The 27134-nt window shown below is 35.2% G+C and overlaps 1 protein-coding gene across 1 annotated transcript in view; it reads left to right on the top strand.

Annotated features, from left to right (window-relative positions):
* The window catches only part of RNF180 (ring finger protein 180), a 184825-nt gene that overhangs the window by 41119 nt on the left and 116572 nt on the right, over positions 1-27134 (top strand). Inside the window, 2 exon segments of the mRNA XM_055332093.1 lie at positions 13206-13301; positions 14950-15909. Of these exon segments, the coding sequence (XP_055188068.1) occupies positions 13206-13301; positions 14950-15909 (1056 nt within the window).

Raw genomic sequence — 27134 nt, 5'->3', positions numbered from 1 at the left:
CCTCTTCTGTTGATGTGAAACTCTGCTTTAACTCTTAACTATTTAGAGAAAAATGTGTGCTTGCTTTGTGTTAGTAGTTCTCAAAGATCACGTTGGGGTCCCATATCAGAAGCAACTGTAGAATGTTTTCCAAATCTACCTTTCCTCCTGTACAAGTTAGAATATCATTTTTTGTTAATTTAAATATAAGGCAAGCCTCAGAGTTTCGTTTTGTTTTGTTTTTGTAAGCCTAGGGAAAAATAGTGTCATGGCTTAAAACATACTCATGCCAAAGATATCAGAAAGTTGATGGCCTGAAAATGAGAATATTCCTTTGATACAGGAAGTAACAGTGAAAGCTCAGTGACCGAGGACAGAAGTTCTGAAGCCTGGTGGCCTGATGGAAATCCTTTTTTAATGCTTATATGACCGTGGACAAGTTACATAAAAGTTACTTAATTTCTCTTGTCTTAGTTTCCTTGTCTGGAAAACAGTGCCTGGGAATAGTAAGCATAGTATAAATGTTGGTGAGCTAGTAAAAGTAAGTACTTCCTAAAATATCCTTCACCTACCTAGAACTATAACTCCAATTTATTCTCACAAGAATGTTCAAAAGGCATCTCTATAATTTGTAGTGGTTTCTTACTTATTATGATCAATCTTATGAGATTAAATATAATCACTTTATATGATAAAATAATGGAATATGCCCATTGAAATAACAAAATAACAAATGTAAGGTACCCTGGCAGTAGTCCCTGGCATGTGTGTGTGTATATATATATATATATTTATGTATACACATACACATATATATACACACATATATTTATTACCTCATTGTGTGTGTATACAAACACACACATATATACAATTTTTCACTCCCTTTATATGGTTAATACTGTGTCTAGTAATCATTCAGTAAATATTGATAGGTTGATTGCCATTAACTTAACATTAAGTCAAATTAATGTTCTTTGTACCAATGTAGAAATACTAAGTATATATATATCGATAGAATCTTGAAAAGTCAGAGCAAGTCTAATAACAAAGTAAAGGTGATTTTATTTCTGCATTCCAGTTTGTATTCTCGGTAACGGTCTTTTAAAGAATTTATCACTGCTAGACTAATCTGAATAACTGTTAGCTCCTAATGTAAGGGGCTAATGTGTATGAAGCCAAATGTTTGTGAGATCAATTCTATTCTGCAAAAATGTCATCCATACCTTCATTTTGTTTCTAAGGCAAAGCATTTAGGTAAAGCTAGACTGTTTATTGAGTCATTTTCAGTGAGTTTCCCAAGGTTCTTTAACAAAAAAGATTTGTATAGTCCGTTTAAATTTGTTATGATGAACTTTGGCTCATATATGACCAAATTGTTAAGAATTCAGATTTTTAAAGAAATTTTTTCTAAGAATACAGAAAGTAAAAACAAGCACACTTGAGGTTGATTCATGTTGTTTCATATATCAGTAGTTGATATATTTTTATTACTGAATATTACTCCATTATATGGATCCTATAGTTGTTTATCCATTCTAGAGTACCAGTGCACAGTAGGGGCAGTCTTCAGTAGCTTAAAGAAATACTTTAAAAACTACAGGGGCTGGGAAAGGTAAAGGTAATGATTGCAATGAAAAATCTATTAAAACTCACACAATAAGCTTTCTTTCATTCATCAAATGTTTAATAAGTGCCTACTGTATTTCACACGCTGTCTTTTTCTGAAGATACAGAGAGGACTAAAGTAGTATATGTCTTATGAAGCTTACCAACCAAATTTTATGATTCACAAGCAATTTTTGGTAACTTTTCTTTTTTTTAAGATTTTATTTATTTATTTATTTATGAGAGAGAGGCAGAGACAGAGGCAGAGGGAGAAGCAGAGACACAGGCAGAGGGAGAAGCAGGCTCCATGCAGGGAGCCTGAAGTGGGACTCAATCCCAGGTCTCCAGGATCATGTCCTGGGCCAAAGGCAGGCTCTAAACCACTGAGCCACCCAGGGATCTCTGGTAACTTTTCTTAAGGACACTATTATTTAATATTTTTAAAATCAATTTTATTTAGGTATAATTTACATGTAGTAAAATGCATATTTCAATGAGTTTTGGCAAACATACACATACTCATGTACTTGCCACCATTTTCAAAATGTACAAATTCAGTCTTTTCTAGTTTGGGTTTTGTTTTTTTTTTTAAAGTTTTGTTTATTTGAGAGAGAGACAGAGAATAGAGAGAGCATGAGCAGGAGGGTGGGTAAAGGGAGAAGCAGTCTCCCCGCTGAGCAGGGAGCCCAATGCAGGACTAGATCCCAAGACTCACGATCATGACCTAAGCTGAAGGCAGATACTTAACTGACTAAGCCACCCAGGCACCCTTTTCTGCAGTTTCTATACATAGAAACTATATATATAGAGAAAATATATGTATATGTAGAAACTATATACAAATGTAGAAATTATATATGTAAATGTATATATTTAGAGTGAGAGAATATAAATGTATTCTCTTTTTTTTTAAAAAAAAGGTTTTATTTATTTATTTATGAGAGACACAGAGGGAGAGGCAGAGACACAACACAGGCAGAGGGAGAAGCAGACTCCATGCAGGGAGCCCGATGAGGGACTCGATCCCGGGTCTCTGGGATCATGCCCTGGACCTATAAGGCACGTGCCAAACCGCTGAGCCACCCAGGCTGCCCAAATGTATTCTTTCATGTGTGGTTTTTTATGTTCAGGATGATGTTTCTGAGATTGATTCAAGTTGTTGCATCTATCAGTAGTTATGTTTTTACTACTGAATATTACTCCAATATATGGATCCTATAATTGTTTATCCATTGGAGGGATGCCATAATTGTTTTGGACATTTAGAGTATTTGCAGTTTTGAGCTATAATAAAGTTGTTAAGAACATATGTATACAAATCTTTATGTGGACATATATTTCCATATTCTCTAGGAACTGCTAGGTCTTATGGTAAGTGTAGGCATAATTTTTTAAGAAACTAAAAAAAATAAAATAAAATAATTTTTTAAGAAACTAACAAACGGTTTTCCAAAGTGACTATACCATTTTGCTTTTGCGCTGGTGACATATGAGATTTTTGGTTGCTCTTTGTCGGTACTGATGTTGCTAGTTCTTTTCTTTTCCCTTTTCCTTCTCCTCTTTATCATCCTCCTCTCTTTCTTCCTTTTTTTTTTTTTTTTTTTTAAAGTTTTTTTTTTTTTTTTTTTTTTTTTTTTTTTTTTTTTTTTTTTTACTTATTTATGATAGGCACACAGTTAGAGAGAGAGAGGCAGAGACACAGGCAGAGGGAGAAGCAGGCTTCATACACTGGGAGCCCAACGTGGGATTCGATCCAGGGTCTCCAGGATCGCGCCCTGGGCCAAAGGCAGGCGCTAAACCTCTGCGCCACCCAGGGATCCCCTCTCTTTCTTCCTTATGAAGCTTTTAAATAAATGTACATTGGGAGAATCCATTGTGGTTTGAATTTGCATTTCTCCAGTGACTGCTGTTTTGCCTTTTTTAAATGTGGTTTTCAACATTAATATGTCTCCTTCTGTAAAGCGTCTGTTAAAATCTTGTGCTCATTTTAAAAATTGTATTTTCTTCTTATTTAGTTGTAAGAGATTTTGTTTTTGTGTGTGTATGTGTGTGTGTGTGTGTGTGTGTGTGTATGGCTAAAAAGTTCTTGTTAGATACAGGTTTTATTAATTTTCTTCCAGCCTGTGGTTTGTGCTTTTATTTCGTTAATGATACTTTTTGAACAATTGATTGTTTTAATTTTTATGAAATCGACTGTATTGTTCTTTGTTAATTGTGTTTTTTTGTGTTCTGAGAATACATTTCCTATTCCAGGGTTTCCAAGGTTTTCTCTTGTATTTTCTTCTAGATGCTTTGTACTTAGAGCTTTTACTTTTTAGGACTGAATCCATTTTTTGAGTTATTTTTGTGTATGGTATATGGTAGGCATCAGGGTTTTTTGCTTTGGCTTTTTTGGTTTTCTTTTAACCTCGTACAGTGATCCAGTTGTTCCACCACCAATTATTGGGAAGTATATCTTTTCTCATTACCTTGGCATATTTACCAAGAATTAATTGACCATATGTACAGGTCTCCTTTTGGGCTCTACTCTGTTCCAGTGATCTGGTAAGTGTTGAAATTAGATAGTATATGGCCTCCACCTTTCTTCTTCTGTTTTAGAATTTCTTGGACTGTTTTAGGTAATTTTACATTTTCATATAAACTTTGTACTTTATCAGTTTCTACAAATAAGCCTGCTGGGATTTTGAGTGGGATTGTGGTAAATCTGTAAATTAGTCTGAGAAAAATTGATATTGTAAAAACATGATATATTCCTTGGTTTAATTAGGTCTTTTTTATATAGTGTTCTGTAGTTTTCAGTGGACAAGTCTTAAATATATTGCATTAAATTTATACCTAACTAGGTCATATCTTTGGATTCTCTTCTCTTCTAAGTGATATTTTAAATATTTTTGCTTTCCCATTATTTTCTGTTAATTTACAGAAATGTGATGCGTAGAAATTTATATATTGACCTTCTATGCTGAAATTATGCAGATTTATTAATTTAAAAACCTTTCTGGTGAATTCCATAGTTTTTCTTCATATTATGTTGAATGTGAATTAAAAAGTTACATTGTACTTGTTTAAAAATGTGTGAAAAAATAAATAAATGAATAAATAAAAATGTGTGAAAATATGCATAATATAAAATGTACTACTAGTGATGTTTAGTGCATTTACAATGTTGCACAGCCATCATCACTGTCTAATTCCAGAACATTTTCATCCTCCCAAGAGAAAAGCTCATGCTCATTAAGCTAACCCTCTCCATTTACCCTTCCCCCAAAGCCCAGACATTTGCCCATCTCCTTTATGTCTGTAGGTGGGCTGGCTGGACTCTGAATATTTTATTTAAATATAGTCATGCATTACGTAGCCCTCTGTGTCTGGCTTCTTTTACCCTGCATAATGTTTTCAAGATTTATCAATATTATAGCATGTATCACTATTTTCTTTCTTTCCCTTTTCTACTTATGTTCTCTTTACTATTTTTTTCTTTTTTTATTAGTCATCTTAATGGATGAGAAGTTGCATCTTGTTACTTAATTTTTAACCCATGTGTCTCCTTTTGTTTTCTTGCCGTACTCTGCTGACTTGGACCATCAATACAATGTGGTATAGAAACAGAATGAATTGTCTGTGTACCATGTCTTTATCCAGTCATCTATAAATCAACACTTAGGTTGCTTCCATATCTTGGCTATTATAAGTGAGGCTGCAATAAATATAAATTAGTGTATCTGTTTTTTTTTGAAGTAGTGTTCATTGTTTTTTGGAGAGGGCAGGTAAATTATCCATTAGAGGAATTATTGGATCATATGGTATTTCTATTTTTATTTTTTAAGAGCCTCCATACTGTTTTCTGTGGTACAATTTATATTCCCACCAACAGTGCCTGCTGAGTTCTTTTTTCTCCACCTCCTGTCAACACCTGTTATTTCTTGAGCTTTTTATTTTAGCCATTTTGACAGGTATAATGTAATACTTCATTGTGGTTTTGATTTGTGTTTTCCTGAGGATTAGTGATGTTGAGCATCTTTTCAGATGTCTGTTGGCATCTAGAAAAATGTGTTTTCATGACTTCTGCTCAGTTTTTCATTGGATTGTGTTGGGGATTTTTTTTGTGTATAGAATTAGGTAAGCTCTTTATATATTTTTTATATTAAACCCTTATTGGTTGTATCATTTGCAGATTTCTACCATTCAGTAGGTTGCCTTTTGCTTCTGTTGATGCTTTCCTTTGTACAAAAGCTTTTTATTTTGATGTAGTCCCAATAGTTTATTTTTTGCTTTTGTTTCTCTTGCTTTAGGAGACATATCTTGAAAAACATTGCTATGGTCAATGACAAAGAAATTACTGCCCCTGTTCTCTTCTAGGATTTTTGTGTTTTAGGCAACATATTTAGGTCTTTAATCCATTTTGAGGGTTTTTTTTGTGTGTGTGTGTGTGTGTGGTGTTACAATGTGGTCAGGTTTTATTCTTTGGCATGTAGCTGTCCAGTTTTGCCAACATTATTTTTTGAGGAGACTGGTGAGATCTTGCCATTTACCACAACATGGATGCACCTAGTGAGTATTATGCTATGTAAGATAAGTCAGACTGAGAAAGACTAATACCATATGATTTCTCTCATTTGTGGAATTTTAAAAAAATGAACAAACAAAAAGAACCATAACCTTAAATACAGAGAACAAACTGATTTTGCCAGAGGGAAGTGTTTGACAGGATGGGCAAAATGAGTGAAGGGGAGTGGAAGATACAGGCTTCCAATTCTGGAATGAGTAAGTCATAGGGATAAAAGGGACAACATAGGGAATATGTTATATGGTGACAGACGGTAGCTACACTTATGGTGAGCCTTGCATAACATATAAACTTGTCAAATCACTGTATTGTATGCCTAGTATAACACTGTTGACACACAATAATAAAATAATCAACTATAATCAAATATAATTATAATGTCAACTATAATCAAATAAAAGCATGAAAAAAATTCTAGACCCAGAACTATACCCAGAAAGAGGAGGAACACTGAGATGGCTAAAGACCCACTAAGACCCAAGGGACACAGTGTGTGCTGATGAAGACAAATATAAAGTAGAGCAGAGCAAGGAAAAGCTGACAACCAAGAGGATGAATTGAAACCTAAGCCACTTTTCATTGTCTCTGAACTTGATACTGTGAATATCTGTCAGAGAAACTAGGCCTTTGATCATAGAGTTAGATCCACATCTCTCTGGTCCAGGAAATGGAGAAGCTTACCTGAGATTCAGGGAAAGTTGAAGTTACAGGCTTGTTGAACTGACTGTCCCAGTTGAACAAGGTGAGTCAGAATAAAACTATGCAGATGGAGAACAGATCAGAAAGTGGGGAGGAAGATATTTACTAGGTAGGGCCAGCATGAAAGAATTTGAGGAAAATAATGGAACTGTTTTGTCTCTTGATTGTGGTTATGTATAATCAATCCAATGCATTTCTCAAAACCCAAGGGACCGCATATTACAGAGTAATTTTACTGTACATAAAATGTTTTAAATGAAGGTGCATTAAAGACTATTTCACACAAATAAACTCTAAAAGAACTTATCAGTAAATTTTTACTATCAAAGAAAGTTCTTCAGATACTAGGAAAATTTCATCAAATGGAATTTGGATCAACACAACTGAATAAGGTGATCTTGAAATGGTAAATGTGTTGGTAAATGTAAAACATCTATTTTTCCTTTTCATTTTCTTTAAAGGACAATTTACTTGTTAAAGCAGAATGTTAGCAGTGTATCATGGGATTGATAAGTTCAAAAATAAAAAACATGAAAGCAATAATACAAAGAATAGGCAGCAAGAAAGGGAAGAATCCTGAGTAAGCTTCTTACTCTGTACAGACCATGGTATAATATGATTTAAAGGAAGACTATGATAAATTAAAGATGCATATTATAAACAAAAGAATAACCACTGAGGGCAAAAAATGTACCGTAGAAAGCCAACAGAAAACACACACACACAAAAAAAAAATTCCAAAAAAACTTAACCCATATAGATAGTAAAAGAAGAAAAACAAAGAAAAATGATGAGACAAATAAGAAATAGGATCTTGGATTTAAATTCAAACATATTAAAAAAATTCAAACATATTGATATTTACATTTTGATACATTAAGTGGCATAAATACTCCAATTACAAATTCAAGAATATCAAGCTAGACAAAGATCAAACTATATGTTGTTTATAAGAAATATATTTCAAAGACACAGGTTAAAATGAAAGGATAAAAGTTTTTATCATGAAAACATAAAGGAGAGATGAAATTGCTATGTTATTATCAAAGTAGATTTCAGAACAACAAATACTATTAATGAAAAAAGAACATTTTAATAATTATAAAAGAATTGATTCATCAGAAAAACATAACAACTGTAAGTATGTGTGCACCGAATAGCTGAACTTCAAAATACTTGATGCAAAATAGAATTTAAAGAAGAAATGGAGGAGGAAACACTGAATGGGAAGTCATCAGAGAGGGAGAAAAACCATGAGATTCTTAATGGTAGGAAACAAACTGAGGGCTCCTGGAGAGGAGGTAGGGGATGGGGTAATTAGGTAATGGGCATTAAGGAGGGCACGTGATGTGATGAGCGGTGGGTGTTCTACACAACTGATGATTTATTGAATACCACATTTGAAACTAATAATGTACTATCTGTTGGCTAATTGAATTTAAATCTTAAATAAATTTACAAAAAATAAAAAATAAAAATATTTAAAAATAGGAAATGATACATCCATAATTATAATTGGAAATTTCAGGATTTGTTTCATAAATCTGTAGAACAGAAAGACAGAAACTCAATAAGAATACAGGACATTTAGGCAACACCGCTGACATGTGTGAAATGTTATTACCCAACAACAGCAGAAAAGGTATTTGTTTGAAGTGTACATGTAATATTCTCCAGGATATATCATTTGTTGGATCGTTATATAGTTTTGAAAGAAATGAAGTAATATCAAATGTATTTTCTGACTTCAATGACATTAAATTAGGAAACAATTGCAGAAAGTTATCTGAAAATCCTCAAATATTTGCAGATTAAAAAGATATACTTCTATAGAACTTAAGGTCAAAGAAGAAATCACAGGAGAAGGTAGAAAATACTTGAAATTGAGTGAAAAGGAAAACGCACGTAAGAAATTTTGTGGGATACAAGTAAAGGCAATGCTCACAAGAAACTTTGGAGTGTAAACACTTATATTTGAAAAAAGAAAGGTTTAAAATCAATACTGTAAGCTTCCTACTTGGGAAGTAAGCAAGAAGAGCAAATGAAATCTAAAGCAAAAGGAAAAAAGTAACACAAGGTAAAAAAGGAAATTAGAATGAAATTGAAAAATAATTTTCTTAAACATCAATGAAATTAACATGTCACAAAGTAGAGTGAAAAGGAAAATAGAGATAAAACACAAATGACCAATTTTAGGGAAAAGAAGAGATATCATTACAGAGGTAGTGATATTAAAAGAATAATAACAGGGCCACCTGGGTGGCTCAGTCAGTTAAGCATCTGACTCTTGATTTTGGGTCGGGTCATGATCTCTGGGTTGTGAGACTGAACCCCAAAGTCAGGCTGCACACTGAGTGAGAAGCCTGCTTAAGATACTGGCTTTCTGGGGCGCCTGGGTGGCTCAGTGGTTGAGCATCTGCCTTTGGCTCAGGTCGTGATCCCAGGGTCCTGGGATCAAGTCCCACATTGGGCTCCTTGTAGGATGTTGGCTTCTCCCTCTGCCTGTGTCTCTGTCTGTCTCTCTCTGTGTGTCTCTCATGAATAAATAAGTAAAATCTTTATTAAAAAAAAAGATCCTGTCTTTCTGGGCACCTTGGTGGCTCAGTCAGTTAAGTGTCTACCTTTGGCTCAGGCCATGATCCTGGGGTCCTGGCACGTCTTCTCCTTCTTGTTGTTTCAGCTCCCCCACCCCCATGCTGTCAGTCACATGCTCTATCTCTAATACAGAAATAAAATCTTTTTTTAAGATTTTATTTATTTATTCATGAGAGACACAGAGAGGCGGAGACACAGGCAGAGGGAGAAGCTGGCTCCTCGCAGGGAGCCTGATATGGGACTCGATCCCTGGACTCTGGGATCACGCCCTGAGCCAAAGGCAGACACTCAACCACTGAGCCACCCAGGCGACCCCAGAAATAAAGTCATAAAACAAACAAACAAAAAAGATTCTTTCCCTGTCTCTAGCTTAAATGAATGAATGAATCCATCAATCAATCAAAAAAAGAGTCACAACAGAGTGTAGTGGACAGTTCTCTTATATCTCACCCAGCATGTGTTCCTACTGGTATTCAACCAAAGATTTAGAGAAATATCTGTGCAATTATCTGGAACTTTTTCTTAGTAGGCTTATCCTTGTCTATACAGTATCCTATAAACTCTATTTAGCCCTCTATACACTTCTATCTTATTTTATCAGCAAGGGTGCTGTGTTCTTGGGTTCCTTCTCCCTACAGCAAGATTCTGAAAGTTCCCTAGGGCAGAAATCAAGGGTGATTTTTAGGCTCATCTTATTAGGTTTTTTCTCTCAGGGATCACAGTCCTCCAGTTCTTTTGTTCAGTGTCTTAAAACAATTTTTTAGTATGTTTTACCTAGTGTTATCTATTGTACTGCTGAGAGCATGTCTGATATCACTTCAGCATTGCCAGAATCAGAAGAAATCCGTTTATTTTATTTTGACTTGAAATCAATTTTTAAATACAATTTTAATTATATAATTTAATATATTCTCCCATTAAAGCAATAATGAGAAAGTTAAAGTTCCCTTTTAGTAACTCCTAATCTTGGTCTTTCTTCTTTCAAATCTAACCGAGTTTATCACCTTGGTACATGGCATTTTAGGTATTATTTCTATTTATTTGTTTCTTTTTTTTATTATTTGTTTCTATAGCAAAGTTGTAATACTGCTTATTTTTAGATTGTATATGCTTTTATAGCATAGCTCAGAGTGCATTTATTTCTCTTTCACTTGACTTTTTTAAAAGAACAAGCAGTATGTAATAGAGATGTATCTCTACTAGTTGAGTGACTTGTTGCTAAATTTATTTTATTTTTTTAATTATTTATTTATTTTTTTGTTGTTGCTAAATTTTAAATTGAATTTGGTGAAATCTTATTGGTACAAACAGATCTAGTTCACATTCTTTACATGTCGTGCTGCTATTTTCAGCAAGAATAGAGATTGGTCCTAAATAGTGCATCTTCTAGACTTGCCGCAAATGCTTTCCATTTTTTCTAGGAATTTCCACGTATCCTGGGATGTCGCCCTACTTCTCTCTTGCCCAAGTGCACCTCTTGCCTGGAGACGGACAGACTTCCCTTCCACCCCTGATAGTAAACCAGCGCCTTTTTTGTTTCTGGTTTTCACTGCTTTGACGTGGACCATTTTTTGTGGTGCTCTCATCTATCTTGAACTTGGAACTTGGATACCTTGTACTGCTGTTTGCTCGTTGATCTTCCAGAGGGTTCTCATAATTTCTGGTTCAGTAAAATCTCTTGTATTTTCTAGTTCAGCTATTGGTTCCTTTTTGTAAATGTCTCTTATAGGCTCATTGTTTTGAAAAGGAGAATAGACTAGATTATGTACTCACTTTACTATGTTGAAACCAGTAATTACTTCCCTCTGCCTGAATTTTTTCTTCTTTTATTTTATGAGAATCTAGAATAAAATGTCTGCCTGACACTCTTGTGAGGACACATGTATTAGGGAGCAGTAAGGCAAGTGAGCCAGAGACTGATCCTAGTATCTCCTCCTTTCTTCCCAACTTTGCTTCCATTCAATAATACCTTTTTCATTTTGACATGGACTTGCCTTGTCCTTTATTATTCTTACTGTTGACTTGATAAGTTGCATTCTGTTGATCAGATTTAGAGTTCAGACGTCATTAATAAAACTATAAAGTTTCTCTTTGGTCCACTATAAACCTTTCTCAGCGTACTTTGTGTTTGCCCTTGAAATATTTTCAACCTATGTTGTAAATTTTTAAAACCTCAGAAATGGAAAATTTTCAGACCTTTTAACAAAAGTACTTTTTTTCCTCTGTTACACTCTTGAATTAGGTTCAGTGATGTTGTTTATAGTATATAAAATACAGTTGTGTCTAGTATACAAAATAATGAAATGTGGTCTAACATATAATAAGAGCTCATGTCCCTTTTCCCTTTTAATTAGTTTGTGATTTGGGGGGAGTATGACAGAAATTAGATTAAGATGGTTTCTTTATAGAACTTTCTGACATGGAAATAAATCATACTTAGGGACACCTGGGTGGCTCAGTGGTTGAGCGTCTTCCTCGGGCTCAGGTTATGTTCCCAGGGTCCTGGGATCGAGTCCCGCATCAGGCTCCCTGCATAGAGCCTGCTTCTCCCTCTGCCTGCGTCTCTGCCTCTCTCTCTGTGTCTCCCATGAATAAAGAAATCTTAAAAAATAAATCTTACTGAAACTTTTCTTGTATACTGGGCTACCATTTAGTATCTTAAGATGTATTCATGGAAGAGAAAAGTGATACAGTGCCCAGAGGAATCAATTTGGGAAATTAAACCTAGAAATCCTGGGTGATCTTGGTTCCAAGTCATAATCTAATGTAGATCATTCAGCAAATTGTTCTTAAAGAAGTTCAGTCTTATTTCATTCTAATCACTGTGAATATAGATTTAGTAGGTATGTTTAGTAATTTCCTTGTTTATTTTATTAATGTAATTATAGCCTCTCCTGGGGAAGTCTAAAAAATGTTGTACTTTGGCAACTTGGAAGAGCTGCTTTTATGTAAAATCTGATCCTGGGAATAAGAAGCCTTATTTTTCCCTGTGTTTCATGAGAATCTCTTTTCTGTCATCATAAAATGAAATTTTGTATACTCATAAGGGATCTTAGAATTATCTGGAAGTGTTTTACAGGTGAAGAAACTGAGACTCAGAGAAGTAAAGATAAATTGGCCTAAGGTTTACTAAGGTGATAAAGAGTCCTCTATCTCCATACTGGCCTGCCCTGCATTTTCCTGATATGTATGCAGTTTTGCCTATATATCACCTTGATTTCTACACATCTGTTTCAGAAAGCCAAAAGTGTCTTGCTCTGAAATTTCTTTGTTCTAATACAGCTGATATTTAGTTGGGGCTTTTCCAGTTGTCTATATAATTATCCTTCTCCCCAATCCTCTTGTGCTTTTCTTGAGTTTCTTGATAGATTATATAGCAATTTCTTTATTCTATCATTAGTAGAGTCCACATGGAATCAGAGATTAAAAGCCTGGGAAAGTTGTCATGAATGGCATTATTTTTTTTTTCCTCACAGGAAAAAGAATAGGGTGCCAAATTTGTCTATTGAGTGACTTGTTGCTAAATTTTAAATTTAATTTGATGAAATCAATGAAATGCAGGACTTTTTTTTTAATTCAAGAGCAGTTATTTCCTGATTTTTTTTTTTTTTTTTTGCTTTTGTGGGTTTGTTTTGGGGATGGGAATAAGGGGAGCCCAGTGTATATTTTCATACTAGGTAAAACTGAATTTATATTTTTGTATTTTACTCCAATAAATCTGGAACTGATACTAATACCATGCATTTTGATACAACAGGATAGACATCATTCTGCTGATGATCAAAGTATTTGTCATGTGTGGCACATGGACATAGAAGCTCTTCCAGAATGGATAAACTGCCTAATACAAAAAGTAAGTTCCTTGGTTTCTGAGTAAAATTAGGAATTTGCTACTTTCAGGATTTTTTGTCCTCATTCTAGAGCTATTTTTCTTCAATACACTGTTTCAAGAGGTAAGAAAGGGTCTGTAACTCTTGATTACACCTCCTGGCTTCTTCATTATTACTGAAGTGTTCCAGGTATTTTTCTGCCTCGGACTTTAAATCATGCTATTTCCCCTTCCCTGATTGCTCTTCCCACAGTTATTTACCACTTCCCTTATTTCCATAGGTCTTTATTCACAATGAGGCATTGCCTATGCAAAGTACCAATTGCCCTTCCCCAGTATTCCTATTCTTCACACTTCCTTTCTCTCTTCTCTGGTTTATATAGCTATTTTAATTTTACATACATATACATACAACAAATTATATATAGTACTTGTAAAAATGCACAGGCATATATGACATATATAATTACAGACATAAATACACACACACATATACACTTACCCACATACATATACGGCTAGCTGGTCTTATTAATTGCCTAGCTCCCCTACTAGAATAAAAACTCCATGAAGTCAGACGGTTTTCTCTTTTGTTTATTACTGTACCTCCAGCACAGAGAACAATACAATGAGGCATTGTAAACAAAATACTACTGAGTAAACAAAATAGCCTATAAACTACTGAGTAAACAAAATAGCCTATATTACTCATGTGTGCATACACCTATAAAATAAATGGATGATTAATGATTCCCGGGGTACAGTCAACACCAAATTACCATGTTTTTTTAGGCTCCTTAATGAAATATTATAAGAGCCAGAACCCACCTTGTTAACAGTATGGTATTATTATTTCTCACAACTCAAAGCAACTTAATGTATTAGAAAAGTATAAGTAAATGATTTTTGAAAGAAATGTAGTTGCTATTCCCCACTGACTGTTTTGTTGTTGTTAAAAAATAACATTTGATAGATACCCTTTGCATTCATTCTCACATTGTAATGACCTCCTGGGAACACGCCAATGCGCTGGTTTTAAAGTGTCCAGAACTTTACAAAATGTATTAGGAGGCTGCAGATATTTCACTACCTCTCTTGAAAAAAATAATTTTAAACCAGTTCATTATTAATTTCCCACTTGAATATAGAAAGTACACTCTTATGTATGCAACCAATATCTTTGGTTGTATGTAAAAAGGCAGGAAGAGCTTTATTCTGTTGGTTGGGTAAAGTTCCCTCCCACAGTGTTTGGTATGCAAGAAGGGTATCAAAACAGACACTTTTCTGTGAGATTTTACTTGCAAATTAAGCTCTGTAGACTGATTTGCTTCCTGGTTCCATAGTGTATTTTTCTTTTCATTAGTTCACACTGTATCCATATTCAACCTATTGTTTAAGAGGCTCTTTTAGAACGCTTAGGAGTATTGTTGAGTTGGGCGTGATGTGCAATATGTTATCATTCTAGAACTTCGGAGTTGCTTATCTCTATTTATTAGGAAACTTGTTTCCCTTTACTTTCTGTCTACCAATCAGAAAACCGAAAGCCAGCCTTTTCTGTGGCATAGAAAACTTTCATGTGGTTGGCTTTAAAAAAAAAAAAAAAATACAACTCACATGCTCTTTGATTACTTTACAATGAAATCATTGTCTTACTTTCCTTTATTACCTGTAGGCCCAGTGGACAGTTGGAAAACTGAATTGCCCTTTCTGTGGGGCCCATTTAGGGGGCTTTAATTTTGTCAGCACTCCAAAATGTTCCTGTGGCCAGCTTGCAGCTGTACATCTCTCTAAGAGCTGGACCGATTATCAGCCAGCATGAGCAGGCCGACTAATGAGACCATCGCTGAAATACTTGTCACATCCTAGAGTTCAGTCAGGTTGTGACAAGGAAACTCTGCTGACAGGTGGCGCCTCCAGAAACAGAAATCACGGGTTTTTAAATATGGCCCAAAATAATAATGGCCCTGGAAGATTAACAGAAGCACTCTGCCTGGAGGTACGGTCAACATATTTTCAGATGAAGAATGAAAGACTGCTCTTCAAAGCATCAGATCCAAAATACCAGCTTTTTGTTCCTCAGCTTGTGACGGGCAGATGCACTACAAGAGCTTTTCATAGGAAGTCACATAGTTTGGATCTGAACATCAGTGAGAAACTGACTTTATTACCCACTTTTTATAAAATACATAGTAAGACTACTGCCTGTCCCAGGCTAAAGGAAACACAGCCTATTCACCTCTCGGGCTTGCCTGTAGAATCTAGTAAAAATAACTGTTCCTTTCAGATTTCATCCAATTTTGATCCTAGCATGCTGCTGCAAAGATTTTCAGTGGCTCCCCGTGAGACCCAGACACAAAGAGGAGGAGAATTTCAGTGTGGTCTAGAAGCTTCTGCAGGGTACTCTGACCATGCTAGCTCTAACAACCTGACTTTCCTGATGGACCTGCCCTCAGCTGGCAGGAGCGTGCTGGAGGCCCCGGACCAGGAAGAGCACCTCTCTCCACTGGACTTCCTGCGCTCGGGCAGCTTCTCATTGGGTGCCATTAATCAGAGGCTCAGTAAGAGAGAAAGGAGCAAGTTGAAAAATCTGAGAAGGAAGCAACGAAGACATGAAAGATGGCTACAGAAGCAGGTAATTTTTTGAAGAGCTTATTAAACATTCTGTTTTATAAATCTCAGGGTTTGGAGAGAGGAGCTAACTGAATACCTATACTACAAAAACATGGCTTTCATGAGCATTAAAATGACATTTCTGTCTGGGTGAACTTAATAATCATCACCTCTCTTATCAGCGGCAAGTCTAAACCGGGCTCTGTGTTCATATTTGTTTAGAGTGTCCTTTTGTGAAGTTTTTCTCAATTCTAACATTTTACATGAATATTAATCGCATGATAGGGAGATGAGATTGTCATACACATTTTAAATTTATTCACGGTGGCAGGATTTGCAGTGATTTTCTTTCAGGTTAGGTTGGAACAAAGAAATTTTTCTGATTCATTCTAGTGAGAAATTCATTGACTATCACCTCTTCTAGCTTAAGTGGATATTTTCAAGGAGCATTATGTAATTATGTGCTCATATGATCCAGATATGGTGAACTCTACTAATTTGTGAAATTCGTTTTAATAATAATTGACCCTTACTGTAATTTTATAGGAAAGAGTTCTTCTCTATGATTTAAATTCCTGTACCTATAATTATATGTTCAAAAGTGGTTACGTGAAGGTACTGAACAATAAATTGCAGGTGCTCTAGAGACCAATTAAAGCCAATGAATGAGGTGCTCGTGAAAATTTGAAGTTTGAGGACCAGTATATTTCTATGTAAACTAGTTTTGCAAATCGCCTTTGTTACATACTTGTTTATAATAAATAGCAATCCTTATTAATCAGTACGTTGAATATTAACATTGTCTTCAGAGCTTAAATATAGAAAGCTGCAACTTTGCATAATAGTTCATTTTTTAAACAATTAAGTGAACTCATTGCTTATGATCCTAGTCATAGACTGAATAGAATAAAATTACTACATCGAGTGCTTCAATCAGGTTAATTATTTTTCATCGTTTGGTTAGATAGTATAATTATAGGTAATTATTATATTTTTCACTGGATGCTGACAAGAGCATTGTAGTCTGGTTTATTTGCAAGTGATGGTGTAATGTGGCACCAAAGCATATCTTCTAGAATGTAAAGAATGAATATATTTTAGCATCATTATAATATACTTCATGGTTAATTTATCAAAGCTGTAAAATACAATATTTTTATTGAAAATTTGGCTTAAATCCACAGATAAATTGGAGATGATCATACATTAAATGAATATTCAGAAAGACTAATTTAAAAACAATGTGGAGGGCTATAATTCTCTAACAAATAGAAATTTGAAAAAAGTATAAAAATAATACTTGCTCTGTACTCTAAGTATATGCAGAATACATCTTTACAATTTAAAAAAATGTGTTTAATTCTTGACCTGGGTATTTCTGAAACCTTCAACTATATTAGCAAGACCGGTATCTTTTTTTTTTTTTTAAAGAAAGTTACTTGTATTCATTCACATGCATGTGATTTAGGCAATCTGCTGAGCTAACGGATCAGAAAGAAGGAATTCTAGTCAGATCTGTGGCAGGTCAATCAGGGAGTCATATGGCAGGAACCTGGTAGGTTTGGTTGGTTGCACGGGAGATACTGGCAAACAAATGCCAAAGAAAATTAGCAAAGGAGATTTAAAAGTCTGTAGCAGCATGGAAATGACACGAGTTAGTGATGTGAGTGCAGACCGCGGTTAAAACCCAAAAGCAGAATTTTTAACAGTTTTGCTAATTCAAGCAAGAAGATAAATCCTGGAAAGATTTAATATTTGAGATCAATTAATGGCTTAGCTCCTCAGCTCATTTCATGTTTAGTTTGTTTATTTAAACATTTTATTTTTTTATTCATGAGAGATCCAGAGAGAGAGAGGCAGAGGGAGAAGCATGCCCCGTGCAGGGAGCCCAATGGTGGGACTTGATCCCGGGACTCCGGGATCATGTCCTGGGCCAAAGGCAGGTTGCTAAACCGCTGAGCCACCCAGGCTTCCCTCATTCCATGTTTAGTAAGGAGTAGTTAGTTACCTCCTTAAATATTAATCAAATACATGCTTCACATACCATGCGTTTGAGTAATGACTTCAGTGCAGATCCTGCCCTTTTATATTGTATTTTTTTAAAGATTTATTTATTTATTTTAGAGAGGGAGTGCTCATAGAAATGGAAGGAGGGGCAGGGGGTGAGGCGGGGGAGAGAGAGAGAAAGAGAGAGGGAGAGAAGCAGACTACCCACTGATGTAGAGCCCAAAGCAGGGCTCGACCTCAGGACCCAGAAATCATAACCTGAACTGAAGCAAGAGTCCGACACTTAGCCAACTGAGCCACCCAGGTACTCCCTGCCCTTTTTTAAGTAAAGGAAGATAAGCATACAAGATATAAAGGAAAGGTTACCTCTTGTTGATGATAATTTTCTTAAGTTTAAAATAATTAGTTGAAATATCTAGATTTCTGACTTTCATTTGGTATGTTTAATAGGTTTTTTGTTTGTTTTTTTACAAACTAGACACCTTTATGTGGCAGGTACCGTGATAGAAAATGTTAATGACACTAGAAAAGTTATTTAAATTTTTGAAGCTTAGGGGTATAAATGAGTTTAATATCAAAACAGAAACTACAACAGATTTTCAGTGTTTTATTCAACAGATGTTAATTAAGCTTCTACTTTGGGGAAAGACAGTGCTGAGCAAACCTCTTTTTTTATTCGCCAGAGTCTTATTGGGTTTATGCTTTAGTTTTTGTAATTATTATGCCTTTGTTCTTGGCATATAGCTCTATGACCTAAACACACAGATTCATATAACAACCACCATGGGGGGGGGGAATACAGAACACTTCCATCACCCCCCAAATCTCCCTTGTGCCTATAACTGTTCTTTGATTATATCTTCATAATCATATCCTTGTCCTGTCTCTAATCTCCCCAAACCATTGATCTGTTCTCTATTATTTTAGCTTGTCTTTTTGATGATGTTATAAAATAATAATATAATGTTATAAGATTAGACTCATATAGTATGTAGCATCCAGAGACTGGCTTCTTTTATTCAGTACAGTTGCCTGTGAGATTCATCCAAGTTGTTGAATATATTTATGGTTTGTTCTTTTTTGTGACTCAGTAGTATTCTATCGTATTAATAAAGCACCGTTTGTTCATTCACCTTTTGAAGACAGGTGAGTTGTTCCAGGTTTGGGCAATTGTAAATAGAGCTGTTAAAAACATTCGCACACAGGTTATTACGTGGACCTAAATTTTCATTTCTCTAGGGTAAATACTCAGGAGTGAGAATACTGGGCATATGGTAAATATATACTTAACTGTATAGGAAACTGTCAAATTGTTTTTCCAGTTTGGAAAATGGTTATACCATTTTGTATTCCAAGACACACTATATGAGAATTTCCTTTGCTGTAAATCCTAACACCTTGTATTCTCAGTATTTTTAAAATTGTTATATAAGTAGGTATGTAGACATATCATATTGTGGTTTTAGTTTGCATTTTCCTGAGGCATTTTCCTAATGATGCTGAACATTTTTCATATGCTTATTTTTCCATTTGTATATGTTGTTTAGTGAAGTGTCTGTTTAAATATTTTGGTCATTTTAAATTTGGCTGCATTCTTTGTGTTTTATGAGAGTTCCTTATATATTTTGGATATAAGTTTTTCATCACATAGGTGATTTGTAAAGATTTTCTCTGTAGCTTGTCTCTTTATTCTCTTAACAATTCTTCTCCTGTAGAGCAAACATATTGAGTTTTGATGAAGTCTAATTTCCAATTTTTTAAATGGATTTTGCCTTTGGTGTCATACCTAAAGAACTCTTTTGCCTAACTCAAGTTTATAAAGGTTTTTTCCTGTGGCTTCATCTAAAAGTTTTATAAAGTTTTATAAGTTCCACATTAAGAATTATGGTTATTTGGAGTTTATTTTTTTAACAAAGTATGAAGTTTCAGTTGAGGTTCATTGTTTTACATAGAGATGCTTGATTGTTCTAGCACCATTTGTTGAAAACACTGACCTTTCTTCATTGAAATGCTTTTGCAGCTTTGTCAAAGACCAATTGGCTGTCTATGTGTGGGTCTATTTCTGAACTATCTATTCTCTTCGGTTTATTTTTGTGTCTCTCTCATTGCCAGGAGTCCTTTTTCTTAATTATTGTAGTTTTAATAAGTCATAAAATAGGATTCTGTGATTCCTCCAACTTAATTGTTCTTTTTCATACTTGTTTTATTTATTATAGTTTCTTTGCCTTTGCATGTAAAATTTAGATCAGCCTGTTTGTATTTACTTAAAAAAATCCTGTTGGGATTTTGATTGTAATTATATGAAATCTATAGATCAATTTAGGGAAAACTGAAATTGTTACTCTGTTGATTTCCCTAATCCTCAAAAATGGTATGTCTCTCCTTTTGTTTAGGTCTTTGATTTCTTTCATCCATATTTTTGCACTTTTTAGCATTCAGAACCTGTGCATGTTTTGTTAGATTTATACCTTTTTACTTTTTGATGATGTTGTTAATTTAAAAAAAAAAACTGTTTAAAATTGTATATTACTAGTGTACAGAAACACAATTGCTTTTTGTTTTGACTTTGTATCTTGTCATTTGAAAGTGTAAATCTTTGACATCTTTTGTCAGATTTATCCACAAGAATTCATATTTTTATACTGTTGTAAAATCATATTGTTTTCCTAAGTTTCATTTTCCAGTTGTTTATTGATAACATGTAGAAATAAAATTGAGTTAGTATATTGATCTTATAGCTTACAACCTTTCAAATCTTACCTAGTAAGAATAATAATTGTTTAAAGATTCCATTGTATTTTCTACTTAGGTGGTATCTGCAGATAAATACAGCATTACTTACTCCTTTCCAATCTGGAATTTCTTTTTGTTGTTGTTGTTGTTGTTGTTGTTGTTGTTATTGAAGTAGCTAGAACATCCAGTACAGTCTTGAGGGGAGATGAAGAGAACAGATATCCTTGTCTTTTTTCTGGTATTAGGAAGAAAGCATTCAGTCTCTCACCATTAAGTATGATGCTAGTTATAGGTGTTTTGTAGCTGCCCTGTTCCAGGTTGAGGAAGTTTCTTTATATTTCTAGTTTGTTGAAAGTTTTCTTATGAATGGGTGTTGAATTTTGTCAAATGATTTTTCTTATCAATTGATAAGATTATGTGTTTTCAGTGTTAATACTGATTATCGAATACCGAGTCATTCTTTCAGTACCGCAGCAAACACCACTTTATTATGTTGTGTTTTTCTTCCTATATATTACAGGCTACTATTTGCAATACTTTTTGAGAGTTTTTTTCCCAGCCTCTGTACATGAGGGATATTGGCATGAGGTTTTCTGTATTTTTTTCCTGCTTTTGTGTGGTTTTGGTATCAGAATAATGCAGGCCTCTAAAATGAGTTGGGAAGTCATCTTTCCCCTTTAGTTTTCTGGAAAATATTTTGAAGAATTCATGTCATTTATTCTTAAATATTTGATCATGAAACTTCCTGGGCCTGAGGATTTCTTTTTTGGGAAGTTTTTTAACTATAAATTCAATTTCTTTAGTAGTTACAGGTCAGTTCATCATCTTCCTTATTTTTTATTGAAATATAATTAGCATACAATGTTATTTTAGTTTCAGGTGTACAATATAACAGTTCAACAATTCTGTACATTGCTCAGTGCTCATCAAGATAAGTACACTTTAAATCTTCTTCACCTGTTTTACCCATCACCCCCCCCAACTCCCCTCTGGGCACTACCAATTTGTTCTTTGTATGTAAGAGTTATTTTTCTGTTTGTCTCTTTTTTCTTTGTTTATTCATTTATTTTGTTTCTTAAATTCCACATACAAGTAAAATCAAGTAGTGTTTGCCTTTCTTTGACTGACTTGTTTCACTTAGTATTATACCTTGTAGGTCCATCCATGTTGTTGCCAAAGGCAAGATCTCATTGTTTTTTATGACTGAGTAATATTCCATTATGTATATATATTATGTGCATATATATACATATACATCAGTATGTATATGTATACACACATATACATGTACATATACATGTATGTATACATACATACCACATTTTCCTTATCCATCTGTTTATGGATAGATGGACACTTGGGTTGCTTTTCTAACTTGGTTCTTGTAAATAATGCTACAGTAAACCTAAGGTTATATACATATTTTCAAATTAATGTTTTTATTTTCTTTGGGTAAATATTCATTAGTGGAATTACGGGATAAAATGCTACTTCTGTTTTTGAATTTCTGGGAAACCTCCATACTGTTCTCCCACAGTGGCTGTACCAATTTGCATTCCCACCAACAGCCCATAAGGATTCCTTTTTCTACATATTCTCATCAACATTTGTAATTTCGTGTCTTTTTCATTTTAGCCATTCTGACAGGTGTGAAGTGATATCTCATTGCATTTTTGATTTGTATTTCCCTAATGTTTAATGATATTGGGCATGTTTTTATGTTGCCTCTTGGCCAACTCTTTTCATTTTATTAATGAAATAACATTTAGTGCTTGCTCAGTAAGTTGATTCTTCTGAATAGTTTCTATGTTCTAGGAAGTCATCATCTAGTGAGATAATAGGATATAGATAAGCAGTCAATTTAAGTAGGCATAAAGAAATACCTTAACTTTGTTTTCCTGCTATTTCAGTTGATTTCAAAATATAGATTAATGAATAACTGTGGAGAAAAATTACATTAAATTGATAATTCCCTTACCTTAAGATCTAAATTTTCTAATGCTTAGCACAATATTCTGAACACAGTAAGTGATAAAGAATTTTCTTTAATAAAAGCTTTTTATTTTAGAATAGTTTTAGGTTTATATAAAAGTTGTGAAGCTAGTACAGAGATTTCCCATATGCTCACACCTACTTTACCCTATTATTAGTAAGTTATGTTAATGGGGCGCCTGGGTGAATCAGGTGGTTAAGTGGCCGGTTCTTGGTTTTGGCTCAGGTGATGATCTCAGATCCTGGGATTGAGCCCGAGTCAGGCTCCCTGCTCAGCAGGGAGTTAAGTTGAGAATTCTCTCTCTCTCTCTCTCTCTCTCTCTCTCTCTCTGTGCCCTTCCCCCTGCTCACTCCTACACTTTCTCTCTCTATAAAATAAGTAAATAAATATTTTAAAAGAATAACTTACTATGGTACATTTACAATTAGTGAATCAGTATTGATACATTATTATTAGCTGGTTTATACCTCATTCACAATTTCTTAGGTTTTACCTAGAGTTCTTTTTTCTACTCCAGGATCTCATCCAGGGTACCACATTACATTACATTTAGTAATTATGTCTCATTAGGCTCCTCTTGCCTTTAACAGTTTCTCAGACTTGCCCTGTTTTTGATGACCTTGACAGTTTTGAGGAATGCTGATTAGCAATTTTGTAAAATGTCCTTCAATTACAATTGCCTGATAGTTTTCTCACGATTAAACTGGGATTATAAATTGTGTCCTGGGTCCCCAAGACCACCCCCACATTCGATGATTCACTAAGAGAACTCCTAGGACTCACCCTATAGTCATACTCACATCTATGTTTTATTACAGTATAAGGATACAAACCAACATCAGCAAAAGGAAAAAGATGCATAGGGCAAATTCTGGAAGAAACCATATGCAAACTTCTATGGTCCTCTCCTCATTGAGTTACATAGAATGAACTTACTTCTTCCATCAACAAGTTGTGACAACACATTCAATGTTATATACCAGGAAAGCTTATTATAGACTCAATGCCTACAGTTTTTACTGGAGGATCCTCTAGGCCCACAAACATAGTATGTGATCTAGGTCCCAGTGTCCATGCTGTTAACCATGATACCATGACCTCTCAGGAGGGATTTTCCTCATGTTTTATCATTCTTAGATGATTAAGAAAACATTATCACATACCTTTATTTTTCTTTCCTCCTTTTCTGCATTTAATGTTCATTTTTAGGTCACTCTTGGTCAATAACTGCTAAATATTGAGGATACAGCACTGAATGAAATATGATTCCTCCACTCAGGGACCTTTGAGTGAAGCAGAGAGACACATAGGAACATCAGTAATCTTTTTTATTAGGCGTTTGCAGGAATGTCATATCCTAGTGAATTTTGGCCAACCGCTTATTTAATCTAGCATTATTTTGGCCAAGACATTGAGATGCACCAGAGAATCCCAGAGCGGTCACAAAGAAGCCAGCATGATTGGAAAAAGGTAGGAAGTTTGTGCAGAAGTGGGAAGATTGGTGACAGAAAAGAGAAGAGAAATAATAAGCTGAGGAAGAATTACGAAGTAGCGGTCAGAAACATATGTTTGGTTTTGAAGATGCCATGTAGCTGCTGAGTAGTTTTAGGCTATGTGTGTGGTAGGAGCTCCTTAAGTGGTTGCACACACAGTACATGAATTGAACAAATAAATGAAATAGCCAATGCCTCAGGCACGTAAGTGATTTAAGGGTCCTGGCTAACATTGGTTCCTTAACCCTGGCCGCAGGTTGGAATCCTCTGAGGTACTTCTCAAACTGCTATTGCCCGGCCTCTATCAGCTTATACTTCGGTTGGTCTGGACTGGGCATCACCACCTGTGTTTGTGTTTTTCTTTAATTTAATATATATACATAGAATATATCTTACTTCTCAAGCAATCCCATCTACCGAGAGTTGAGAACTGTTGAAAAGAAGGGAAATCGACAAAAGGCGATTAAAAGTAGGTCAGAAATACAGAGGAAAGGCGGCTGCCTAGAAGCAGGCCAAGAAGGGATTAGATAAGAACCCTACTGGAAAAGACAGGCTATTTTGATCTTCTCTTCTAACACCTAATATCACCCCTGGCACGTAGAAAAAGACAGTACAAATACATCTGTCCGAGTAACATTTGGTATATTCACGTAGCTTTTCTTAGTCTGGTATTAAGAGGATGAGAGTTTTGACTAAGCAAGCTGGAGGGAGGGGATGGAATGGAGAGTGTGCGGTGGTGACAGTGATGGTAAGAGCAGTTGGAAGTTTATGCTAGGTGCAGGACACTGTTTTTCTTGGATCGCCTATTCCCCATGAGCTCTTAGCTTGCTAGAGCAGGAGGGAACTGGGGGAAGGAAGATCTTGGACAGGACAGGGGAGCATGGAGACAGTGACTCCTTCACACACCGAGGGGAAGAAGCAGCAGATGTAGGAGAGTGGCAATGATGTGTGCTGTCCTTTCTCAAATTTTGTAAAAGCCTGATTTGTTTGGGGAAGGGAGAAAAAAAAAAAAAAAAACAGAATCATCAGTAAGCTATTCCCAGAGTGACACTTAGAGAAAATTGGAGCTTAACACGTAGAACTGAGCTTAGTGCTAGGTGTGTTGAATGAACAGGACTAGACTGTGCTTTCAGCTCTTGGGGCCTTGTATGCTCTGGGAAGACTGCCCGGTTTTCATTCTAAAACTCCACATTTGGCATCATTGACCACATTAACCACTGTGCTATACACCGTCCACTGGTGGTCCCTCAATATCCCGTTTCTGTAGTAACTAGTTTAAAAAAAAATCATAGGGCCTTCTTGTCCTGCTCCAACCTCCTCGAAACTGTCCAGTGTTGAGACATCCATCTCACCCACTCTTCTCATGCATGACAACCTTACAACAGCAGTTTCCACATGCCCCCAAACTGGGGAGGTGGCTAGCATCCTCCCCCTGGCTCTGCATGACCGGTGGTAACTGCTGTCCTCTGGGCCTTCTGGAACAAAGTCATCATTTAAAGGTAATTTTTAATTTTAGAAGCAGCATTAACAGTGTTAGAGAAAGTAAGTACAGGAAACTAAAAAAATAAAATAAAATAATACGTTTACATGCCCGTCATTTAAACGTCAAATTGAATAGAGTCAGTACTTCTGAGAGGGAGGGAAACTATGATTGGAGGTGCTATCTAGGGGGCTACAACTCTGTTCGTTATGTTCTGAAGATGCCCAGTATTTTCCACAGATGTTGTCTTAGGTTTTATCCTATTTCTTATGTTTCTCACATTTCGTAACACAGCCGAAGAATCAATTATAAATCATACCACCCTAATAATATCACCCTTTTAATCCAGTACTTGTGCTGCAAAATCTTAAACCATTCATCTTTGTTCTCCTATTTGTAAAGCTAGATGCTCCAACCGGTAATACAGGCTAGGAGTCTTCTAACGAGGCTCAGGTTTTTAATAGTACTTGTCTAATACTCTCTCAGAATAAACATTGAGTGATAAACCAAGAGCAAAAATTTCCATTAAAAATAACTCTGGATCTTTATAACTACGTATCTATATACCCTTCCACTGGAAAGTAACTGTATGTCTATATTGGGATAAGCTGGTCCAGTCCATGAGTGTTTTTATGACCCTCTCTAGTGCCAGTTTGTAAAGGTGACGGTGTATCCTCTAGTCTTCCAACAGCAGAGGGCACCAAATTTCCTCTTGCGGGAAACAATCAAAACTATTTCTTTCCGTCGAAGAATTTCATATGCTGGCTAAGAGTATGGAATGGTATATATTTTAGCCTCTTGTCAGATCACAGCAGTAAGAGAATTTGTGCCTAGTGAGAAGGAGTTTACAAAATAACAGGCTTGCTTTCCCTTGCTGCCACCAGCTAGAAACCGATCATTGTCACTGGTACTTACTATGTTGGAATAAAACAGCTGCTCCGTGATAATGTTTGGGATAAAGAAGCTATAGATACTCTTTGGTTTAGGTTTCCAGAGGCAGGTATCGTTTTTCTGGAAATGGGCGTGTCCCCTAAATTCAGGATAAAATCAGTGGCATGGGATACTGGCAAGAGGGGAGTGCAATGATATAAGCTAGTAGATCACAACAGACCATTCATACCTTGATGTTTAGCAGAGTTTTGTTGACTTCCGTCTGATAAACCATCCTTCCCTTATTCTCAAATAAAAAAATATCCAGAACAAGGCCATACCAGCCAATGAATTCTTTTCACTAATTGTATGTTTTTGCCCAGTTGAACATTGAAAGATACTTTTACAGCGTAAGTGACATTATTTATAGTTGTTTATATCTTTCTTTTTCCCTTGTGTCTCCTGGCACAACAATTGTTGATCATCTGTCTATGTTGTCTAATTACCAGCAAATACAAATGAGACAACTTCTTTAAAGCAGCAGCATAATCCAGTCGGAAAAATACCAAGCATGTATTTTAAGGAAATCAGAGTGCTAGCTCCCTCTGTGTAGCTTGATGGTGTATTCATTTCCTGATGTTACTATAACAAATTTACACATATTTAGTTAC

This window comes from Nyctereutes procyonoides, unplaced genomic scaffold, assembly GCF_905146905.1.
Source record: "Nyctereutes procyonoides isolate TBG_1078 unplaced genomic scaffold, NYPRO_anot_genome, whole genome shotgun sequence".
NCBI classification, from domain to species: domain Eukaryota; kingdom Metazoa; phylum Chordata; class Mammalia; order Carnivora; family Canidae; genus Nyctereutes; species Nyctereutes procyonoides.
Note: the sequence above shows the minus strand (reverse complement) of the source record. Positions and strands in the feature narration are given on the sequence as shown.